The 19,392-nt window shown below is 37.6% G+C and overlaps 1 protein-coding gene across 2 annotated transcripts in view; it reads right to left on the minus strand.

Moving 5' to 3' along the window:
- Positions 1–2,725: 2,725 nt before the first annotated feature.
- TRPA1 (transient receptor potential cation channel subfamily A member 1) overlaps positions 2,726–19,392 on the minus strand; it is a 68,330-nt gene continuing 51,663 nt past the window's right edge. For both annotated transcript variants that reach the window (XM_002759008.7, XM_078352628.1), the window contains 8 exons: positions 18,375–18,464; positions 16,655–16,824; positions 15,350–15,479; positions 14,765–14,947; positions 11,062–11,130; positions 6,745–6,858; positions 4,300–4,397; positions 2,726–3,648 (listed from right to left, as the gene is read on the minus strand). In XM_002759008.7, the coding sequence (XP_002759054.4) occupies positions 3,438–3,648; positions 4,300–4,397; positions 6,745–6,858; positions 11,062–11,130; positions 14,765–14,947; positions 15,350–15,479; positions 16,655–16,824; positions 18,375–18,464 (1,065 nt within the window). In that variant the 3' untranslated portion in view covers positions 2,726–3,437. The remainder of the gene's footprint in view (positions 3,649–4,299; positions 4,398–6,744; positions 6,859–11,061; positions 11,131–14,764; positions 14,948–15,349; positions 15,480–16,654; positions 16,825–18,374; positions 18,465–19,392) is intronic.

Raw genomic sequence — 19,392 nt, forward strand, 5'->3', positions numbered from 1 at the left:
AAATGAGTTAGTACATAGTACCTGGAACAGTGCCTGATACACAGTAAACCTCATAAGCCTTTTCTTTTTGCTATTATTTAATCTGCTCACATCAAAATGTGCAAAACGGTTAAAAAATATTCAGTGATGATTCACTCCGACTAGCATGGAGTTGGTACTCCATCAGTGTTTGATGATTTGAGTCTAAAGCAAAAATAAAGATGACAAAAGTGCTGAAATATTTTAATCAAAATTTTATCTAAATGTAAAGTTTTTATTGTAGTATACACATTCCAGGATTTGTTTGGCTAATGGGATTCAGAAGTATCTGGGAGCTTCAGTTTATATCAGGCTACTAATTAATTAACCTCCAAAGAAATTCCATGGGTAATTGGTATAATGTGAAAATCCTAGTGCTTTGTAATCCCCTTTATCTCAGGTAAATCAGTTTTCTTGAACATATTGCAATAGTGTTTACTGAGTTAGGTACTCTGTAGGCATGTGATTGTCCAATTCTACCAACACCAAAAAGAATATATTCTATAATCACCATTCTAGAGAGGAGGAAACATGTCCAGAGTCAGTCAACCAAAAGGAAGTAGAGTCAGTATGAAGGCACAAGTTGTCTTCTTGCAAAGCACAAACCTTTCAATTGCCAATGCTAACCGTAGGTAACAATCATTAAAACAATAGCCCTAATTGAAGGAGTGGGAAGAAAAAGGCAGAAAAGTGATGTTTAATGCTTCTTCCACCACTTAGAGGCAAATCATTCAACTTCTTTAGGACAGAGAACCAACAGAAAAAGAACACTAAACTACTTTTTCTGAGGCATACTAAGCTAGTTTTCTTGCAGTCTCTTTCTGGTCTATGTATTTATTTTCACTGATTTTTGTTTTTTGTGTATATGTATTTGTTGAGCATCTGTTATGTGCAAGGCACAGTGTAGAAGCTCCACAAGACGAAAAAAAAAAAAAGAAATAGGATGTAATTATTTGCTTCCTTTGAGAGTACTGGTGATAATAAACCATAAAGCTCAGGGAGTTTACCCTCTAGTTGGGGAAGGGCCTGGTAAGTCACAGTCACCTCTGTACCAGAGGAGAAGTAAGGTCTGTGCGAGTTCTGAGGAGGCAGGAAGCATAATGAGTGGGGAGCATTAGGAAACAACTTCAAGGTGTAGATGCCGTTTAAACTGAGGTTTAAGAACTGGAGCAAGGACATTCTGCCTGGAAGAGAGTCGAGTTGGAGGTGGTGAGATAAAATCATAGTGTCTTCATGAAAAAATGGTCTTCTAATTTGGATGAACTGAAGAATACTGGAAGATAAGGCTAATTTAGATTGAGAAGGCAGGTTAAGATTAGGTTATTTATGAAGAAAGAGAAAACCTTTAAGCTTTTAGCATGGGTGGGAAGGCTTAGAGCTCTGCTTTAGGAAGATTAAATCAACTTAGTGTGTTGACTCCTTTAGAGTCTAGGAGCCTGAGAGAATCCTGGTACCACTGATGGAAAATTGGAAATCTGGAGGAGCTGGTTTGTTTCTCTCACCACCGAATTCAGATTTATATGTATTTAATTTGAAGAACTGTAGAAATGTTGGACTGGACTTTAGGAGAAGCGACAGAAGAGAGGAAAGAGAGGAAACAGAGCCGACACAGACCTCAGGGAGGGACACATGGAGTTAGTCGGCAGGAAAGAGAAGCCAGTGGGGAAAGAGAGAAGAAGCAATTAGTGGAAACAGTGGAAAAGCAGTTCCATATTTGGGGGTAAAGGACAAAAGAACTGCAGAAAATGAATGAAGACCCATTAAATTCTAAGCTTCTTGAGAGTGAGGTTGTTGTAAGACAATATGTTTATTTAAATATTTCCCACAACAGGCATGGTAGGTACCGTGTTTCTCACATTCTTAGCACTTGGTGAATGTTGGACTGAGATCTATACTGTGCAGTGCTAGCCAAAGTTTGAGGAGAGTGAGGACTGAAAAGACCATTTGTCTTTATGATCAGGAGATCTTTGGCCATTGATCCTGTATTGTGATTTTCCAGCCTTTCTGTTTTAAGAAATATAAAGAACAAAGATATTATTTGTATCAAAGATTAAGGCCTATACAACATTGCCTCTAGGCCATCTGGTCTGTTGGACAATGAATATAAAAATGTCTGGTTTTGTAATAGTGCATACTGTCCCTCAGCACTCTGCTGGTTTGTATGAACGTCAGTATGTTTGAGAATGTGTGCAGGAAGGTGGAGATAACCAAGCTGTCCATCTCTAGAAAAGACCAGTGTGGTAGCTACACAATGAAATAGTAAGCCACATCAAAGGCCCTGTACTAGATGGAATATGGTAACACAGTTGTATCTTGTAAACATCATGTCCAGTGAAAAGCAGTAAGAAACAGAAATGAGTAAAAAATATAAGAAATAAGTGAGAATATGACAGAAATAAAAGCTATAACATAATAACATCTGTGTAAGTAATAACAAACTCAAAACAACAGTGTCCAATATAACACAAGGACACATACATAGTCAAAGACATATTCATTAGAGTAAATGTCTCCTGGGTGTAGTGAGGGAATAAACATGTGAATCAGGATGATAGAGAATATCAGACAAAACAAGAGAAAGACTTTGAAAAGATGAATGATGAGGTATGCGATTAATTCATGATTTGAGTAGACATCAAAGAAAAGAGGGAATATGTGATGGAGGCACTTTTTTTCAAATCTCCAAACAAAGGCTCATACAACAATGGCAGGTATCCTATATAGATTTTACATTTATTATGCTCATTGGCAAACAAAAACAGAAACAACATTATCTATAGTAAAATTCATGCATATGATAGGTCTGTTAATTTGTACTTCATCTATATGGCTCAAAGTGACATCAGATGTGTTGGGGGCATCAAGAAGGGTGGGGTTGTTCATCATAGTATGAACAAAAGACTACACATGGTGCCACCCACAGGCTCTTCCAACACGAAGAAGCTTCCCAACTGGTAGACCTCAACCTCATATTTAAGACTACCATCTAAGGCATTGCTAAGTGTAATAGTCACAAATGTGACTATTTTCTAGGGCATCACCTATTGCATAATTAGCAAGCAGGAATTCAGTACTGACATTTGCATTCTAGCTTAATAGTTACATTTATTACTCCTTTTTATTAAAAATGTGTGTTTTAGCAAATTCATCTTCTACCTATTCAAATAATGAGATTATCTCTCATCAAAGTCAAGTCCAGCTTAAGCATATCTGCAAAGATATCCCCAATACGTAGTGATTAGTAGAAAATATGAATAGAGGATAAAAGATAGTTTACTTTTATTAAACATGCAGTAACCATGATTTCACATGTAGTGAAATCAATTGATTTCTGCTTCTTCCTCACTCTTTTTAAACTGAAAATTAGAACTAGCAAGTCATGCACCCCCCATTGGAAGCCTCACTGAAGGTCTGAGAAGTTAATGCTCAAGGTGGTGTGTTTTTGCCTTGACTGCTCTCAACACAGTATTCCATCTGCTATTCCTTTGTTCCATCTGCTCTTTCTTAAACCTGTCTTGAAAAGAACAATGGTTATCTTCATCCTCTGTCTCAGAGATGATCTCCATCTTCTGAATGATCAGTTTAATGAGCTCATGCTGTTTTTCCAGAAGACAAGTAAGATCCTTCAGCCTAAAAGGACATACATATCTCATGAATGTATATTTAGTTCTTCTTTTAGCCCTTAACATAGGAAGACAGATTTTAACCTCATGGTAGTCATATCCTTTCAGGAATCACATATTTTTTAAGTTTAAACAATGCTTCCCAAAGTTATACTGTTAGTTCATGGCTACTTTATTTTTGTTCACAGTTTACAGATAAGAAACTATTATAGAGAAAGGTTAAGCAGTTTGCCCAGGGTCACAGTTATTAAGTACCTAGTTGAATAGGGGTTGAACTCACGTACTAACTGTAAAACCCTCATGCTTGAGTACTGCCCACCACATAGTTACTCCAGGGATCTTCAAAAGCTTTCAGAGCTTTGCTTTATGAATTCAGATGAAGAATACAGTTTATGATACTACTTCCAAGAGAAAGGAAATCAGCATCTTAATTTTTATTCACTTACTATTGAAAGGCAAACTGATTGTTGAATAATAGCAAATATGTTGTTGGTTCTAAAAAATGTCTCATGACTCAATATACTAGCTATGGCTGTCAATAAAGCCTGACTTAATATATAAAACAGATAAACACCCATATAAAATATGACCTTACACTGTACATTATTATTCATGATTTTTAAATTTCTCAAGTGCAGATAGAAAGAAAAATACATACCGATATTTCTGCTTTAATATTTCCATTTCTAAAGATGTGTCAGCATTTGGTATTTCTTGTCTTATTTCTCCAGTGCAAAATAAACAAAAGAATATATGCTGTGGGTTAAAAAAAAACCAGTATTACTCAAATTGAATTCAGTTCAGGAACTTTTTCTTAAGCATGTGCCAAAACTCAACCACCGCTGGTACAAATATGCATAAGGCATAGCTATGCCCTCAAGGAACCCACAATTTGCCAGAAGAAACAGACATGTGAAGAAAGAGCTATGAAATGAAGTCGTACATATCAGAAAGAAATAAAACATGTACAAATAAAACAGAAGAGGAGTAAATTAGGGTAGGAAATTATTTAGAAGGGGCCTTAGCTGAATTCTTTTATAAAATTTTCATGAGAAATGCCCATCATGGAAGGTGGTATTCCATACGAGATTCATTGTTAATTATCTAAAACTGCACTGAGCATTATCCAGTACAACTCAACCAACCAATGAAGTTTTACCTGGAGAAATTTCTGGAATGTTATTTTAATACATTTTGATTTAATTTAATATCTTTTTTTTTTTTTTTTTTTGAGACAGAGTTTCGCTCTTGTTACCCAGGCTGGAGTGCAATGGCGCGATCTCGGCTCACCGCAACCTCCGCCTCCTGGGTTCAGGCGATTCTCCTGCCTCAGCCTCCCGAGTAGCTGGGATTACAGGCACGCGCCACCATGCCCAACTAATTTTTTTGTATTTTTAGTAGAGACGGGGTTTCACCATATTGACCAGGATGGTCTCGATCTCTCGACCTCGTGATCCACCCGTCTCGGTCTCCCAAAGTGCTGGGATTACAGGCTTGAGCCACTGTGCCCGGCCGATTTAATTTAATATCTTTTAAACCATAGGTTGACTGGAGAGGGTCAAGGGCAGATGTGAAATGATCAAGAATGAGGTAATTCTAAGAGTCCAGGCAAGAGAAAATGGTGACTTGCACAGGCCACCCAAGAAGTCAAATGGACCAGATTGAGAGGAGGAAGAGGGGGAGGGGACAAATCTAGGATGTCTCCTGGGTGGCTGGCTTGCACAGGCTAATGAACAGTGCTGACATTGTTGCAGGAGGAACTTTAAAAAAGGACCGGGACTTTTATACTTTTTTTCCTGTAGAGGATATGTGAGGAGAGGGTTAAACATGAAAGCAGTGAAGTTTGGTTTTGAACCTGCTGAATGTGAGGCACCTTTAAGACATGCAAGTGGAGATGTCAAGTAGGCAGCTGGATGTAGGGGCCAGGAACTCAAGGGTGAGCTCTAGGATAGAGAACTTAGTTGCCAAGCATTCTGTGTTTTGGTAGTAATTGTAACCACGGACATGAGTGAAATCAGATGGAGATACTGTGGGGTTAGAATAAATCCTAGACTGATACTCAGGGCAACTTTATCATTTTATGACGACAAAGGGGAAATTGACCTGAACAGAATTTAGGAAGAACAGTCTTAGAGATGAAGGGAGCCAAGGCATGCTAAGGATTAGCACCCAGTTATTCTTGCTCTTCATATGGTCCCTCTTCCATTATAATGCAATGATCTTGCTTAGTCTTTAATTACTTAATTAGCTCATTTTCTATAGTGGACACTCTATGTGTGTGTGCGTGTGTGTGAGACATGGTTAGGCTTTGTGTTCCCACTAAAATTTCATTTTGCATTATAATCCCCATAATCCCGTGTCCAGGGAGAGACCAGGTGGAGGTAATTGGATCACGGGGGTGGCTTCCCCCACGCTGTTCTCATGATAATGAGTGGGTTCTCACAAGATCTAGTGGTTTCATAATTGTTTGGTAGTTCCCTGTGCTTTCGTTCTCCTTCCTGCTGCCTGTGAAGAAGCTGCCTTTCTTCCCCTTCACCTCTGCCATGATTGCAAGTTTCCTGAAGTCACCCTAGCCATGCGGAACTGCATATAAATTAAACCTCTCTCCTTTATAAGCTACCCAGTCTTGGGCAGTTCTTTGTAGTAGTGTGAAAACAGATTAATACAGTGTGTATATGTGTTTGTATAAATGTGTATTCTTTATTGTGTATTACAAACACTTGACTGTATATACACACACATATATTTACATATAAATGTAAGTGACATGTGACTAGGAAAAGCAAATAAAGTATACCTATACCGTATAAAAGACACTGAAAGGGTATGGCTTGTCCCACGCCCACCTTCTCTCACAGGGACAGCTCTTATTTAGCACAGATGCTGTGTGTATTTAGCACAGATGCTATGGATGCCTGAAAGCAGAGAGCAAATGTCATCCTCCTCTCACCTAGCTCTTTCACGCCTTTTCCTTTTTAAAGCACAATTTCTCTTCTCATAGGCAGAGAGGACTCAAAGTCTACAAAAGGGCCCCCCAGGGTTAACACAATGAATGAATGTCAAACAGTGTCACTTTACTGATGTTGTTGTTATGTGTACTTACGAATAATATCCCACCAGATCTGGGTTTGTTGGGATATACGATAGTGGATTTCTGATCCACTTTGCGTAGAAACCATAATGGCAGCTTCTTCTCTAAGCTGGTGTGAAGCTCCACCTAAAGCGCATTTTGGATTTATTGATAGAATCGTTAATTAGTATCCGGAATTTTTATATGGCACAGAGGCAATCGTTATTACAGCAAAATGAAAACTGACTTCTGTGTCCTGACTTCTGTGTCACAGCTGGGCTGGCCAGGTTTCCTTATCCCATAGCTCGCAGTCACCTGCCCCCTTGTCTCACCTCACCCATGTACTAGGCAGCAATTTGTCTTGGAGCCAGAGAAGAAGGAGAGGGGGAAGTTGCTTTAAAAATGAATTCAGTTTTAGTCACCTGCTGTTTATTGTTCAATGCTGGAGCTTTAAAGAAGAAAAGGTTAGTTCGTACACTTGGGGTGTTGCAATACTACAAAATGTGCACACCTGGACCGTGTGAATGTGTGTGTATGTGCACACGTGTGTGTGGGTGTGTGTACTCACACACACACACACACACACACATATATATATATATACATACACGCCTAGGGCAGGAGAGACAAAGGAGTGCTTAAATGGAGGAAGACAAAGGTAAGCAGTAAAAGAATCAGAACTACCATGCCTAAGAGTATTTCATGAATTTTTCATGTCGCTATCAGGTGCAAAATGGTTTATTTAAGATGAATTTTAAGTACAACTACTATTTTTGGGGATAGTAAATGAGATATTTCATCTCATTTAATTCTCTTTTTGTTTATGTTTGCCAAATTTATCTCTGCTTTTTTATACTCCTTTGTGTCTGATGTATAGGTATGTTTACTGTAACTACTATATAGTGAGAGTTGCTTTCTAAGACCAAATACTTTCCAATATCTGAGGATTGATGTGATTTATAGCCATAAATAGTGAAATGGTAAGATCTTTCCTGACACCACTGCTTAAAATTGTGCCTCCCCAAAGCCCCCCACATGACTTTCCCCCATGTGGCTTCCTTGCTATTTTTATAGCACTTAACACCATTTAATATACTGTATATTAGTTACAGTTTCAAGAAAAGCTGTGTTTTTGTGTATGTTTTATTAATACTAGTTAAATATTTTCACTGATTTTCTATGATCCTTTTTTGCCCTTGGCTCTTTAAGGTGATATTACTTTCCCCTTCCCATACATATAGTTTTAGAGGTCAAATCTTATTTCCTCAAACTTGATTGAAAAAGATTTATTAAAGCTCGATGTTTGCGAACAGATAAAATACATAGTGTGTCTTAACCTGTTCATTATTTACATAGGTCCCTCAAATATGGTCCTGGGAGAGGTTGGCAAGCAAAGCCCCACGTCCAGCGTGGGTCTGGTGGGACCCACTGAATCTGGCTCCACTGGGCTCAGGGAGCATCTTTACCTCCTCTAACTGGTGGGGTTTCCAAGTTGAAGGTTAAGATGCACTCTGTGGATTTCCCTTTTGATCTGCAGTGGGGATATAATGTTTATGGACTGTCTACAGCTGCCAAAACTGTGGTGAAAAGTGGAGACACCAAATTTAAAAACACCCAATTCCTTTTATTTTATTAAAAGGAATTAAAAACTAAAAATAAAAATTACAAAGGAAATTCCTAGAACATTTGTTTTCTTTCCACTTAAGTGCATAGAATTTGGGAAATAGATAGGACCTTATCTGGTCCAAATGAACAGATCACGCCATTTTTTGGATTATATAAGCTTATAATTAATGTAGATTCTATTTTGTGTGCTAGCGTATTGTATATCATCAGATTTGATAAGTGTATGACTTATGTATTTAAGCTATTCATAAATATTTAGAACATACACATGCACACAAATAAAAAAATAAAAACACCCAAACAGCTTCAAGCCCCTCAAAATACTCATGACACCTGCCCCTGAGAAACTGAGTCCCCGTAAAGAACACATCTCCCACCATATGTTGTCCCAAAGCCTGTCTTTACTTCCCTTTGAGATGATTCTATGAGAGAACTAAATGGCGCTGTAGGAAATGTGTGCTACCTGTCCCCTTCGGCTCGCAGTTCTACTGCAGGCTCAGATATAGGTTTCAGAATGGATGCAGAGAGTTGCTTAAGAAACAACTCAGGGGAAGTAGGAGAACAGCTTCCTGGTTTTCCAGTTGATGCGGTTTTTGATCCAAAACAAGGCACAGATAACATGGGGGTACTAGGATTTGTGCTGTTTACTTTCAGGGAGCAGAGTAAACAATATAGGATTGTGCTTTTCAGCTCAACCCCACCGACACTGTAGTTGAGCAAGCTTCCCCCAACACATTTATTTGGTGCTATTGCTTGTATTATTCTTTCTGTTTATTCCCCAAGTTATTTTAAAGAGCTATTAGGGCGGTTCTGAGGTATTGCTGACATACCTGCCACGAAATACATCCCCTCTCCATATGACCTACCTGGAGTTCTGACCACCATCTTTTTGACAGTAATAGCCTGTCATTAGCTCTTCCTACCTTCGATCTTTTCTCTCTAAACCAAGATAATAGCAGATCACTATAAACACCATGTTCATTGTGGAAGGGCTAATGCTAACTCTCCACTAATTTACAAAATAGCTGGAAGCGCTTCATCATTTACTGCCCTTTGCTAAGATTTTTCTCTGCTGGTTTTGAATAACCCCCCCCCATCATGTGGAGGAATATAATCACCCATTAACATGAATGATCCTTCCAGGAAAGGAGGCCTTGGGCCAGTGCCTTGGCCATTTTCCCCAGTTCTGATGTGGCCCTTTGTTCCTGCTGGCCCCTCCTTTCAGGACAATATTTATGTCCCGTTAAATCCCAACCTCTAAAACTATATGTATGGGAAGGGGAAAGTAACATCACCTTAAAGAGCCAGCGGTAATAAAGGAACCCCGGAAATTATCTTACAAAATCAGTGAAAATATTTAACTGGTATTATTAATAAGACAAAAAAACATAGCTTTTCCTGAAATTGGAACTAATACACAGTATATTAAATGGTGTTAAGTGCTATAAAAACAGCAAGAAAGCCACATAGGGGAAAACTCATGTAGGGGGCTGTGGGAAGGGCCACAATTTTAAGCAGTGGTGTCAGGAAAACTCTTACCATTTCACTATTTATGGCTATAAATCACATCAATGCTCAGTTATTGAAAAATATTTGGTCTTAGGAAGCAAATCTCACTATATAGTAGTTAGAGTAAACATATCTATACATCAGATACAAAGGGGTATATAAAAAGCAGAGAAGAAAGAATTGTGACACATAAAAGTGACGAGGAGACAAGAGTGAATAGAAAGTTACACAGTAAAATGATTTTTCTGTCTCTCAAACTGGCCAAAGTTTCTGAATGCATATAGTCAACTGGTCACCAGATATCCTTGAAGCCTCAAATATGTCCATTTGAATTTGAAATTTAAAGACAATCCAGTCAAGAGCATGAAAATAACTTTGTGTTGTATGGCAGAAAAGTACTTCAAAAGATTCAATAGCCAAGTACCTAGCCAGGAACCTTTGACACCAAATTTTGCATCTAAATGCCTATAAAAAGGATAGATGTCACAAGACAACAACATTGCATGGATGCAGTTAAAACTTCAACATAAAGCATGCTGTGGGGACCCTGTGATTCCCTGCACAAAATATAAGGAGCTCATTCGAATAGAAGTGCTAGGATGCTAGTGATGCTCCTGATCCAGCTGCTAGCTACCTGGCTGGCTACGTGTTAACATAACAAAAGATGCTCAGGCAATTTCTCAATGTCTCTGCTATGATTGTTCCAGGATATTTTTTTCATCATCTTTGATTAGAGCAGGTATACCAGATAACATACAAACAGACACAGAATGTGACTCCTTAGGATGGAGGAAGCATCCATGCTCAATAACTGTGCTTTCAGAAAAGGAAGTAATGATAATGGTGGTAATTTCAGTAAGTTTAAATAAATGTAATTCAGACAATACCTAACTTAGGATGGTTAGACTTATGATTTTTGACTTCATGATAGTGTCAATTGATTCACAATCATTAGAATCTGTACTTCAAATTTTAAACTTTGATCTCTTCTGGGCTAGCTAGGTATGTGGTACTCTCCTGGGATTCCCAGCAGTGGCAGTGAGCCACAGAACCCAGATCAGGAAGGTAAACAGCCCATACTTTACAGTGTAAGTGTTTTAAATTTATAACTGGCTTATTCCTACAAAATGCCCATTTTTGACTTACAATATTTTTAACTTACAGTGGGTTTACCAGAGCATAACACTCTCATAAGTTGGGAAGCACTGTACTCACCTGCATAGCTATCCTCTTCAGTGATGCATGTTTCTGAACCTCAGCAATGTCACCAACTGCCAAACCAATCTGAAGTATGACACAAAATTTAATCACTACAGTTTAACATCCCACCTAAAAATGCTTGTGAGTTCTGTCTTAGTCCACTCAGACTGCTACAACAAAGTATTTTAGGCTGGAGAGTTTATAAATAGCATAAATTTACTGCTTATATTTCTGCAGGCTGGAAAGTCCAATACCAAGACTCTGGCAGAACTGGTTTCTGGTGAGAGCCCATTGCTCAAAGGGGGCACCTTCTGTATGTTCCCACATGGCACAAGGGCAAAGGAGCTAACAAGTTCCATCACACCCCTTTGACAAGGGAACCAATTCCATTCATGAGGGCTCTCCCCACAGGGCTTAATCAACTCCCAAAGGCCCCTCCTTCTACTGCCGTCTTCTTGGTGATTAGGTTTCTATATACAAATTTTGGATGGGACATAAAAATTCAAACCACAGCAAGGTCTCTGTGGCTAAAATGGCAGAGTGGACACATGATCTAGTAGCAGGAGCTGCAGAAGACTTTGGTAACACACCTTATAGAAAGCTACAAGGCCTATATACCTCTGCAACAGGGATGGCCGCATTCCAAGGTTCAGTACTCTTAAGTGTTATGAAAACTTAAGACACACAAATTAATCTGAAATTCATTTCATTTAAGATAAAAATCTGTTTTTTTTTTGAGAGGACAGGGATGATGTGATATCAGATGCATCTGGGTGTATCCACACAGCATGGTAGGAAACTCCAGGAGTTCAGTAACTAAGGTAGACAAGTGTGATTTGACAACATGGAAAGAATACTAACCTGAGAGAATAATCCTCTTTATATCTTATGTATGTTCAGAAGGAAAAGATATACCCTAGGGGTGGTGGAAACTCTGGTGAGCAAACAGAAATTTATGACTAGATAGAATTAAGTGAGGGGAAGCTGTTAACTCAGTTCTACTCCATCTAATGAAATTAGCTCATTTCACTTACACATTTATTTTTCAGGCACTTAATTCCTGCCTTTGCTGAGCCAGCATCTTGCATGCTGCACCAGAAAGGAAAAGCCAGTGACTGCTCTTGAGGAGCTTAAAGTCCAGTAAACTCAGTGAGAAAAAGATCTGTCAAGTTTACCACTGTATGCCCAGGGTTTAGTAAATATAGAGCAGGGGATATAATAGGTATGCAAAACAGTCACAGAATGAATGAAGAGTGGGAGACTATATTCTAAGGCTTGCAAACTAGCACTTAGAACTGGATATAGTCAGGAAATAGGTTTTGCTGGGCAGGATTATTTTGTTTTGGTTTTTAACTTGCAAGTTTTCAGATTGGTGTTCTCTCCAATTTACAATGAGCCCCATCAAAACCAAACATCTCTGCCAGGCACAGCATCTCACATCTGTAATCCCAGCACTTTGAGAATCTAGGTGGGAGAATCACTTGAGCCCAGGAGCTCAAGACTAGCCTGAGCAAGATGGCAAAACCCCATATCTACAAAAGTACAAAAATGAGCTGGGCATGGTGGTGAGACCTGTAGTAGCAGCTACTAGGTAGGCTGAGGTGGGAGGATCAGCTGAGACTGAGAAGTGGAAGCAAAGGTGAGCCATGATCACTCCACTGTACTCAAGCCTGGGTCACAGACTGAGAACCTGTCTCAAAAAAAAAAAAAAACCATCTCATACCTGCTGCTGCACATATTTTAGATACTTGTCTGGGCTCTGAAGACATTTGAGCTTAGAAGCCATAGAAGAGATCAATTATTAACTTTTAATGGTCACTAACATTTATTAAACACTTATCATGTGCCGAGTACTGTTTTAAACGCCTTTTATTACCTCATTGAATCTTTTCAATAATCTAGGAAGGTTTTATTATCTGTTGTATTCTCAAAACTATGGTAACACAAGGAAAGAGCACCTAATAGAGTAAGGTGATTGGAAGGGGGTGGTGGTTAAGGAAGTCTGGCCCGAAGAAATAATATTTAAACTGTTTTGAAAGCATAGTATTAACCCATGGTGGGAGGTTTTCGAGGGAAAAGAAAGAGCCCATACAGAGTCTAGGCAGCATGAAGGAAAGTGTGGAATGTACACTCAGGGAGTGTACATTTCTCAGTAAATCCAGGGAATGGTGGGGAGTTGGGTAAGATACAGGTAAATCCAGGTCACAGGGACCTTGGCTTGCTATGCTGATGGGTTTGGACTGGATTAAAGCTTTTGAGAGGCATGGAAAAACATTTAAAAGTGCGATTGATACATTTAGTTTTTCATTATCAGAGCATCACTATGATGACCATTTGTAGGAAGAAATAGACAAAGCAGTGAGATAAGGTAGAGATGCTCTTGAGGCTGCTGCAGCCATTTGGATGAGGAACCGTGACAGTCCAAGCCAACTGGAAGCAGATGTGGAAGCCAAAGAGTTATTGAAAGAACTGAGGAAAAAAGCGGGAGAGTGAAATAGAGACTATCTGCCAATGATCTGAGTAAGATGGCTGGGAGATTCTACTGAGAGGCCGTGGAGGTTCTGAAGGAAAGATAACATTACTCTTGGCTCTGCTGGTTTTGATTTTCCTCCAGGACAACCAGGTAGAGATGCACACTGGGTGCCGGATGTGTGGATCTTCAGCATGGGGCCAGCCTGTACTACTGCTAAGCCAAATTCTCTTCTGGACAATTTTCTCCCAAAACATAAGCAGTTATAAGAGAAGAATGTGGGCTCTATGTCATTCCCCATTATTCCTAGTCCCATCCTTTGTTTTTCTAGGTCACCAAATTTCTAGGTCATCAAAATAAAACTCTGGAGTTGTATCAAATAAGTGGATCAAAATACTTACGAGTCTGCATAATTTTTTCCAGAAACACTGCCTAGCACAGTCTCTGGTACATAGTCGGACTCAGGGAAAGTGTGTGGAATATGTGCATGTGCATAAATGGATAAAGAAAAAACAGGCACAAAAATGCCAATAAGGGCTCTCCATGGGCCTGCAGTGGGATGCACCTCTGTCTGCATCAACCAACATGCTCATGGTTTGAGAAGATTCTCTAGAGAATTCCACGTGGAAGGGCACTCTCATGTCTGCTGATAGTGTCTAGGCTTTGACTGGGTTCAAGGTGGCATCTGAGTGTCACAGAATCCCTCTACATGAGAGATTTCCCCACTTGAATCTCTTGTCAATGGTAAATTCGAACATAGAGATAATATGTCCTGTAAAAGTCTCTGCTTAACCTCTCTGACTTCCTCTTCAAATCCAAAGCAGCACACACCTTCATCTTTATTGCCTTTTCCTGCTTCTAATTCTTCATAGCATTTGTCACCCCGGTAACATTATGCTACATATTTATTTGTTTATTACCTAACTTCCTGACTAGTTGGTAATCACACTGGCACTGAATATTGGTCTGCTTTCTTTATAAGTGTTTCACAGAACTTGTAATAGTAATCTACTAAATGTTCCTGGCATTTAATAGATTCTCAGTATTTGCCAAGTGCAGGCATCTTTGCACACCCTGAGCCTCTTGATGTGCCTGGTGCTCCCCAGGCACCAAATGAGTGTTGAATGAATAGATAGTAGACACTTTCTCATCTCCCCAGTGGAGGGAGATTAAAGAAGTTAAAAATAATTATCATTATAAAATGTTTCAAATGATTGACAAAAGACAATACAATAAAAAACTACTTACAAGTAAATTCATGAGGACAATTGGGACAAATAGTGTGAAGAAAATAAGTTGTGCAAAGGACAGAACGGGATATGCCAATTCATTTCTCAGATATGGTTCTAGGAAGGACTCTCGATAATTGATATCTCCTAGCATCATGCTGAAGGTCTGGATTATTGAAAGCAATGGAGAGCTGTAGGCATCCTGAAAACAGATGGTGAGGTACAAATGAAATGCAAAGTGTATACCATGAAAAGTGTTTCCTGGAGGTAGAATGATAAAAATTATATTCAGAATACTTTGTAAAAGTCATAGGTATATAGCTACTGAAATGCAGTGATAAAATATTAATAAACAGTGGCAAATTTATCAAAAATATGTTATCTGCATAAATAATAAATCATCTGCAATGCACATGAACTTTTTTACAATGGACAAAATTACTTAACAAAACTATACTTTTTCTTTCCAATAAAAGTCATTTGAAAGAAGTAGCAAACTATTCAAATACTGTTTTATGTAATTATGAATTTTCTAGGCTGTTTATATTTAAGTATAAATATATATTTCCATAACTCACAGTGACAAAATCAACTACTGATGTACCTGTAAATTCAGGAGGACATAAAAGCTGAGTCCAAAAGCCAAAAGAAGGAAGACAAATACAACTGTAGACCTCAACAAAGTTTTCAAAATTACCTCCAGCATAACAATGAAAATTCCACAATTCTCAAATCTATAAAAATTAAAAATAACACATTTATTTACTTTTACAGTCAGAATTTATTCATTCACTGACAATATTTATTAGGAATTAAATCAGGTATTAGATTTCACAGATGAGATCATTGAGGTGAGTTACTTTGAAAAAGAAAACATAAGAATTAATTGAATAGTCATTTCTTAATTTTCAAGCTGTTAGTCAAATTATTTTTGCTTTTATTTTCATTATTAATGTTATCTATTATTATTATTATTTTTTGAGACAGGGTCTTTCTTTGTCACCCAAGCTGGAGTGCAGTGGTGCTGCCATTGCTCACTACAGCCTTGACTTTCCAGGCTCAGGTGATCTCCTGCCTCTGCTTCTTGAGTAGCTGGGATCACAGGCATGCATCACCCCCAGGCTGGTCTCAAACTCCTGGACTCAAGCATCAGCCTGCCTCGGCTTCCCAAGGTCTAGGATTATAGGCATGAGTCACCATGCCAGGCCCTAGTGTTATCATAAATCATTGTACCACTTGATGACTGGACATTACTTTAATGAAGTAGGAGGGAAAAATAATAGCTTCTTAATATAAAAAAAAGTTACCAAATGCTTAATAAAGAAATTAGAGAGAAATTGCATGCTGGATTATACAGAGATTGAGTTCATAAACTGTAATACACCTAATGCAGGGCACATACCACATGATTTGGACATCTGGCATTGTCTGCATATATTTTTGATTGTCAAAACTGGAATGGGGTGGATGCTACTGGTATCTAGTGGGTAGAAGCCAGGAGCTAGGAATGCTGGCAAGTATTTTACAATATATAAGACAGTCCCTCTCCACAAAAAGAAGAAGGAAGAAGGAAGAAGGAGGAGAAGGAGAAGGAGAAGGAGAAGGAGGAGAAGGAGAAGGAGAAGAAGAAAGGGGGGGAAGGGAGAGGGGGAGGGGTAGGGGGAGGGGGAGGAGAAAGAATTATCTGGCCATAAAGTTCAATAGTGCCAAGTTTATGAAACCCTGGTCTACATTCTGAACTCTGAAACTATGTTCCAGCCTTTCCTTAATAGGGTATAAAAAGGTTCTTCACATTTTGAAACAACTGGAAAAGGTGTAAGCCAGTTTTAACTTTATACCACTTATAATAGTTTTTCTTTTGATATTAAAAATGCTTAAAGGATGTGGAAATTATTCAAGCTTATTTTACCTTTGAAGATACAATAAAAAGTTCATCCAATAGAGGTAAATAGCAACTGCTCCACATTGCCACTGCACATGAGCTGGTATTTCAATGAATAAGGGCAGCACAAAAATGATGCCCGTCGTGTAAATAATCCATTCAATAATATTGTTTATATCCATAAAGTAATTCCTTTTCTGTGATAGAAAAGAATAAAAAATTACCACACATAGTGACCTAGCATCTATGGATGGCTATACATATGTACCCAGTACTAAACTTTTTCTAGCTTTACAGCCATCTGGAGAGAAGTTTAGGACCAAGGAGCAACATTATGCCATCCTGGATTGACTTCAGAGCCCCTGGGGTATGGATTGGGGTCAGAGATGTCCCAGAGTCCTCTGTTAACCTGGTGTTGCGGGAGTTATGCATAAGGAAATCCTACAAGTTGCTGGGTTTTCCCTGTGGAGTCCACTTCATATTAAAAAAACTTCTTGGGGATTGCAAGTTGGTTTAGTAATTCCTGCGGCCTTTCTACCTGTATAAGAACATGAATGTGCAGCTATCTTTATGAACTAAAGCTTGTCTAAAAAGGTTTGAGACATGCACTAAGACTTAATTAGGGAATAAAAACAAATAATAATGGTATTTTCAAATTTTTTACATATTGGGTATTAAATTTCCAATAGACTATTTGTATATCAATAAGAAAATGTAGAGACCAAATCTGAAAGAGAATTCATATAACTTTATAGCTCAATTTAAACTACAATCTGCAATTTTCATTTCTGGAAAATGAAAATAATGGCAAGAAAGATTAAGGAATATGCCTTAAATTGTTTAAGGTAAAATGCAACATTACAGTGTAACTATCAGAATTATGACAAATTTCTTAAAGTATCTATATGAAAGTACTTGCAATGTATAATATTTTAAAAATGCAAAGCATTTTGTCACATTTATAAATGCAAATATATATGTGTTTACATGATGCAACAAAGAAAATTTTCACAGAAAGTGAGGTGTTGTATAAAAGACATATGATTTATAAAAATAACATTCATGAACTTATACAAAAAGAATTATAAAAGACTTTCAACCTCCATACTGAGAAATGAAGGATCCACGCCATTTATGAACCAAAGGAAGGGCAAGCTGCAGATAATTTATATACTTGGTTATGATCTGAACTTGGCTTACTCATTTAAATGGTATAATATAAGGTAAAAATTTTGCTATAAAAAGTTCCAAAATTGTATGAAAACTTGGAGGTTTATTTAGTCAAGAAAAGCATTTGTGTTAGTAAAGGAATTCAAAGAATGACCCATTTGAAATGGAGTCTTGGGTCAGATAACTTTTTTATAAACATTTACATTTAAAATTATCAAGTTCAAATTGTTTTACGTTAGCAAAATCTTTAAAACTATGTAAGAGAAAAGACAGAAAGGTCACTCATAATGACCATTTGTAGCCACACAGATAATTATGGACCAGTAAAAGTGGAACATCTCTCATAGATATATGAGAGTCTATGAGACTCTGACTCATAAAACAGACAGTGACTTTACCTAAAATCATGTGATTTCTGCATTTTGAAACATTTATGCTTGGTATTTCTAATCTATATGTTAGTCAAGCTATATAATTTTATTATGACAATATTATCTCAAATAATAGCTTGTCAATTAATTTATGTTCTGCATATTAAAATGTTTGCAACTTTAGAGATACAAAATGTATTTCATACCTGTTGGAAAATTTGGACCACTTCTTTGCAATACCCAAATATACTTGATAAAAAAACTAAAATCATACAAGTTTTTATTAGATATGAATCCTAAAACAAAAAAGGATAAGACATATAGTTATGAGGAATATAAAACACTTTAATATTTCTATAATTTTCACTATTAATTTTCTTTTTTTTAAATATATATTTTATTGTGTTTTAGGTTTTGGGGTACATGTGAAGAACATGCAAGATTGTTGCATAGGTACATACATGGCAATGTGGTTTCCTACCCATCACCTATATCTGGCATTTCTCCCCATGTTATCCCTCCCCAACTCCCCAACCCTCGCTGTCCCTCCTCGAGTTCCCCCCTACAGTCCCTAGTGTGTGATGCTCCCCTCCCTGTGTTCTTTTTTTTTAGCTTAATTTCTATATACTGTCCACTTTGACTTAAACAGAAAATTTAACTGACACCAGTACTCATATCATTTACTAGAGGCATACACACCCTTATTTTAGAATGTCCTTGTTAAGTGAAGTTGAAAATTTGCTAATTGAATTTAAAAAGAATATGAATCTGTAGACCTATATAAAATTGTTTATTGTGGCAAAATACATGTAACTTAAAGCTTACATTTTACATGTACATTTTAAAAGTCTTATATTTAACATGTACATTTAAATTTTAAAATATATAATTCAGTGGCATTAAGGATAGTCACAGTATTATACCACCATCACCATTATCTAGTTCCATAACTTTTTCATCATCTTGGATGGAAACCATATATCCACAAAGCATCTCACCTCATTTCCCATGTCTCACAGTCCCTGGCAACCACAAAGCTGCCTTCTTGGACATGTATTTTAAAGTTTTACACCTCAGTATTTAAGCTAGCATCTAACACATGTCAATTCCTTTTAAATTAGTTTACAAATTCATTAGTTGGCCTGTTTGTTTACATTTCCTCTCCTTCCACAAAGGATTTTAGGAGAAATTAGTATCATATATGAACTCTTACAGACTATTTAT

The sequence above is a fragment of the Callithrix jacchus genome, chromosome 16 (genome assembly GCF_049354715.1).
Source record: "Callithrix jacchus isolate 240 chromosome 16, calJac240_pri, whole genome shotgun sequence".
In the NCBI taxonomy this organism is placed as follows: Eukaryota; Metazoa; Chordata; class Mammalia; order Primates; family Cebidae; genus Callithrix; species Callithrix jacchus.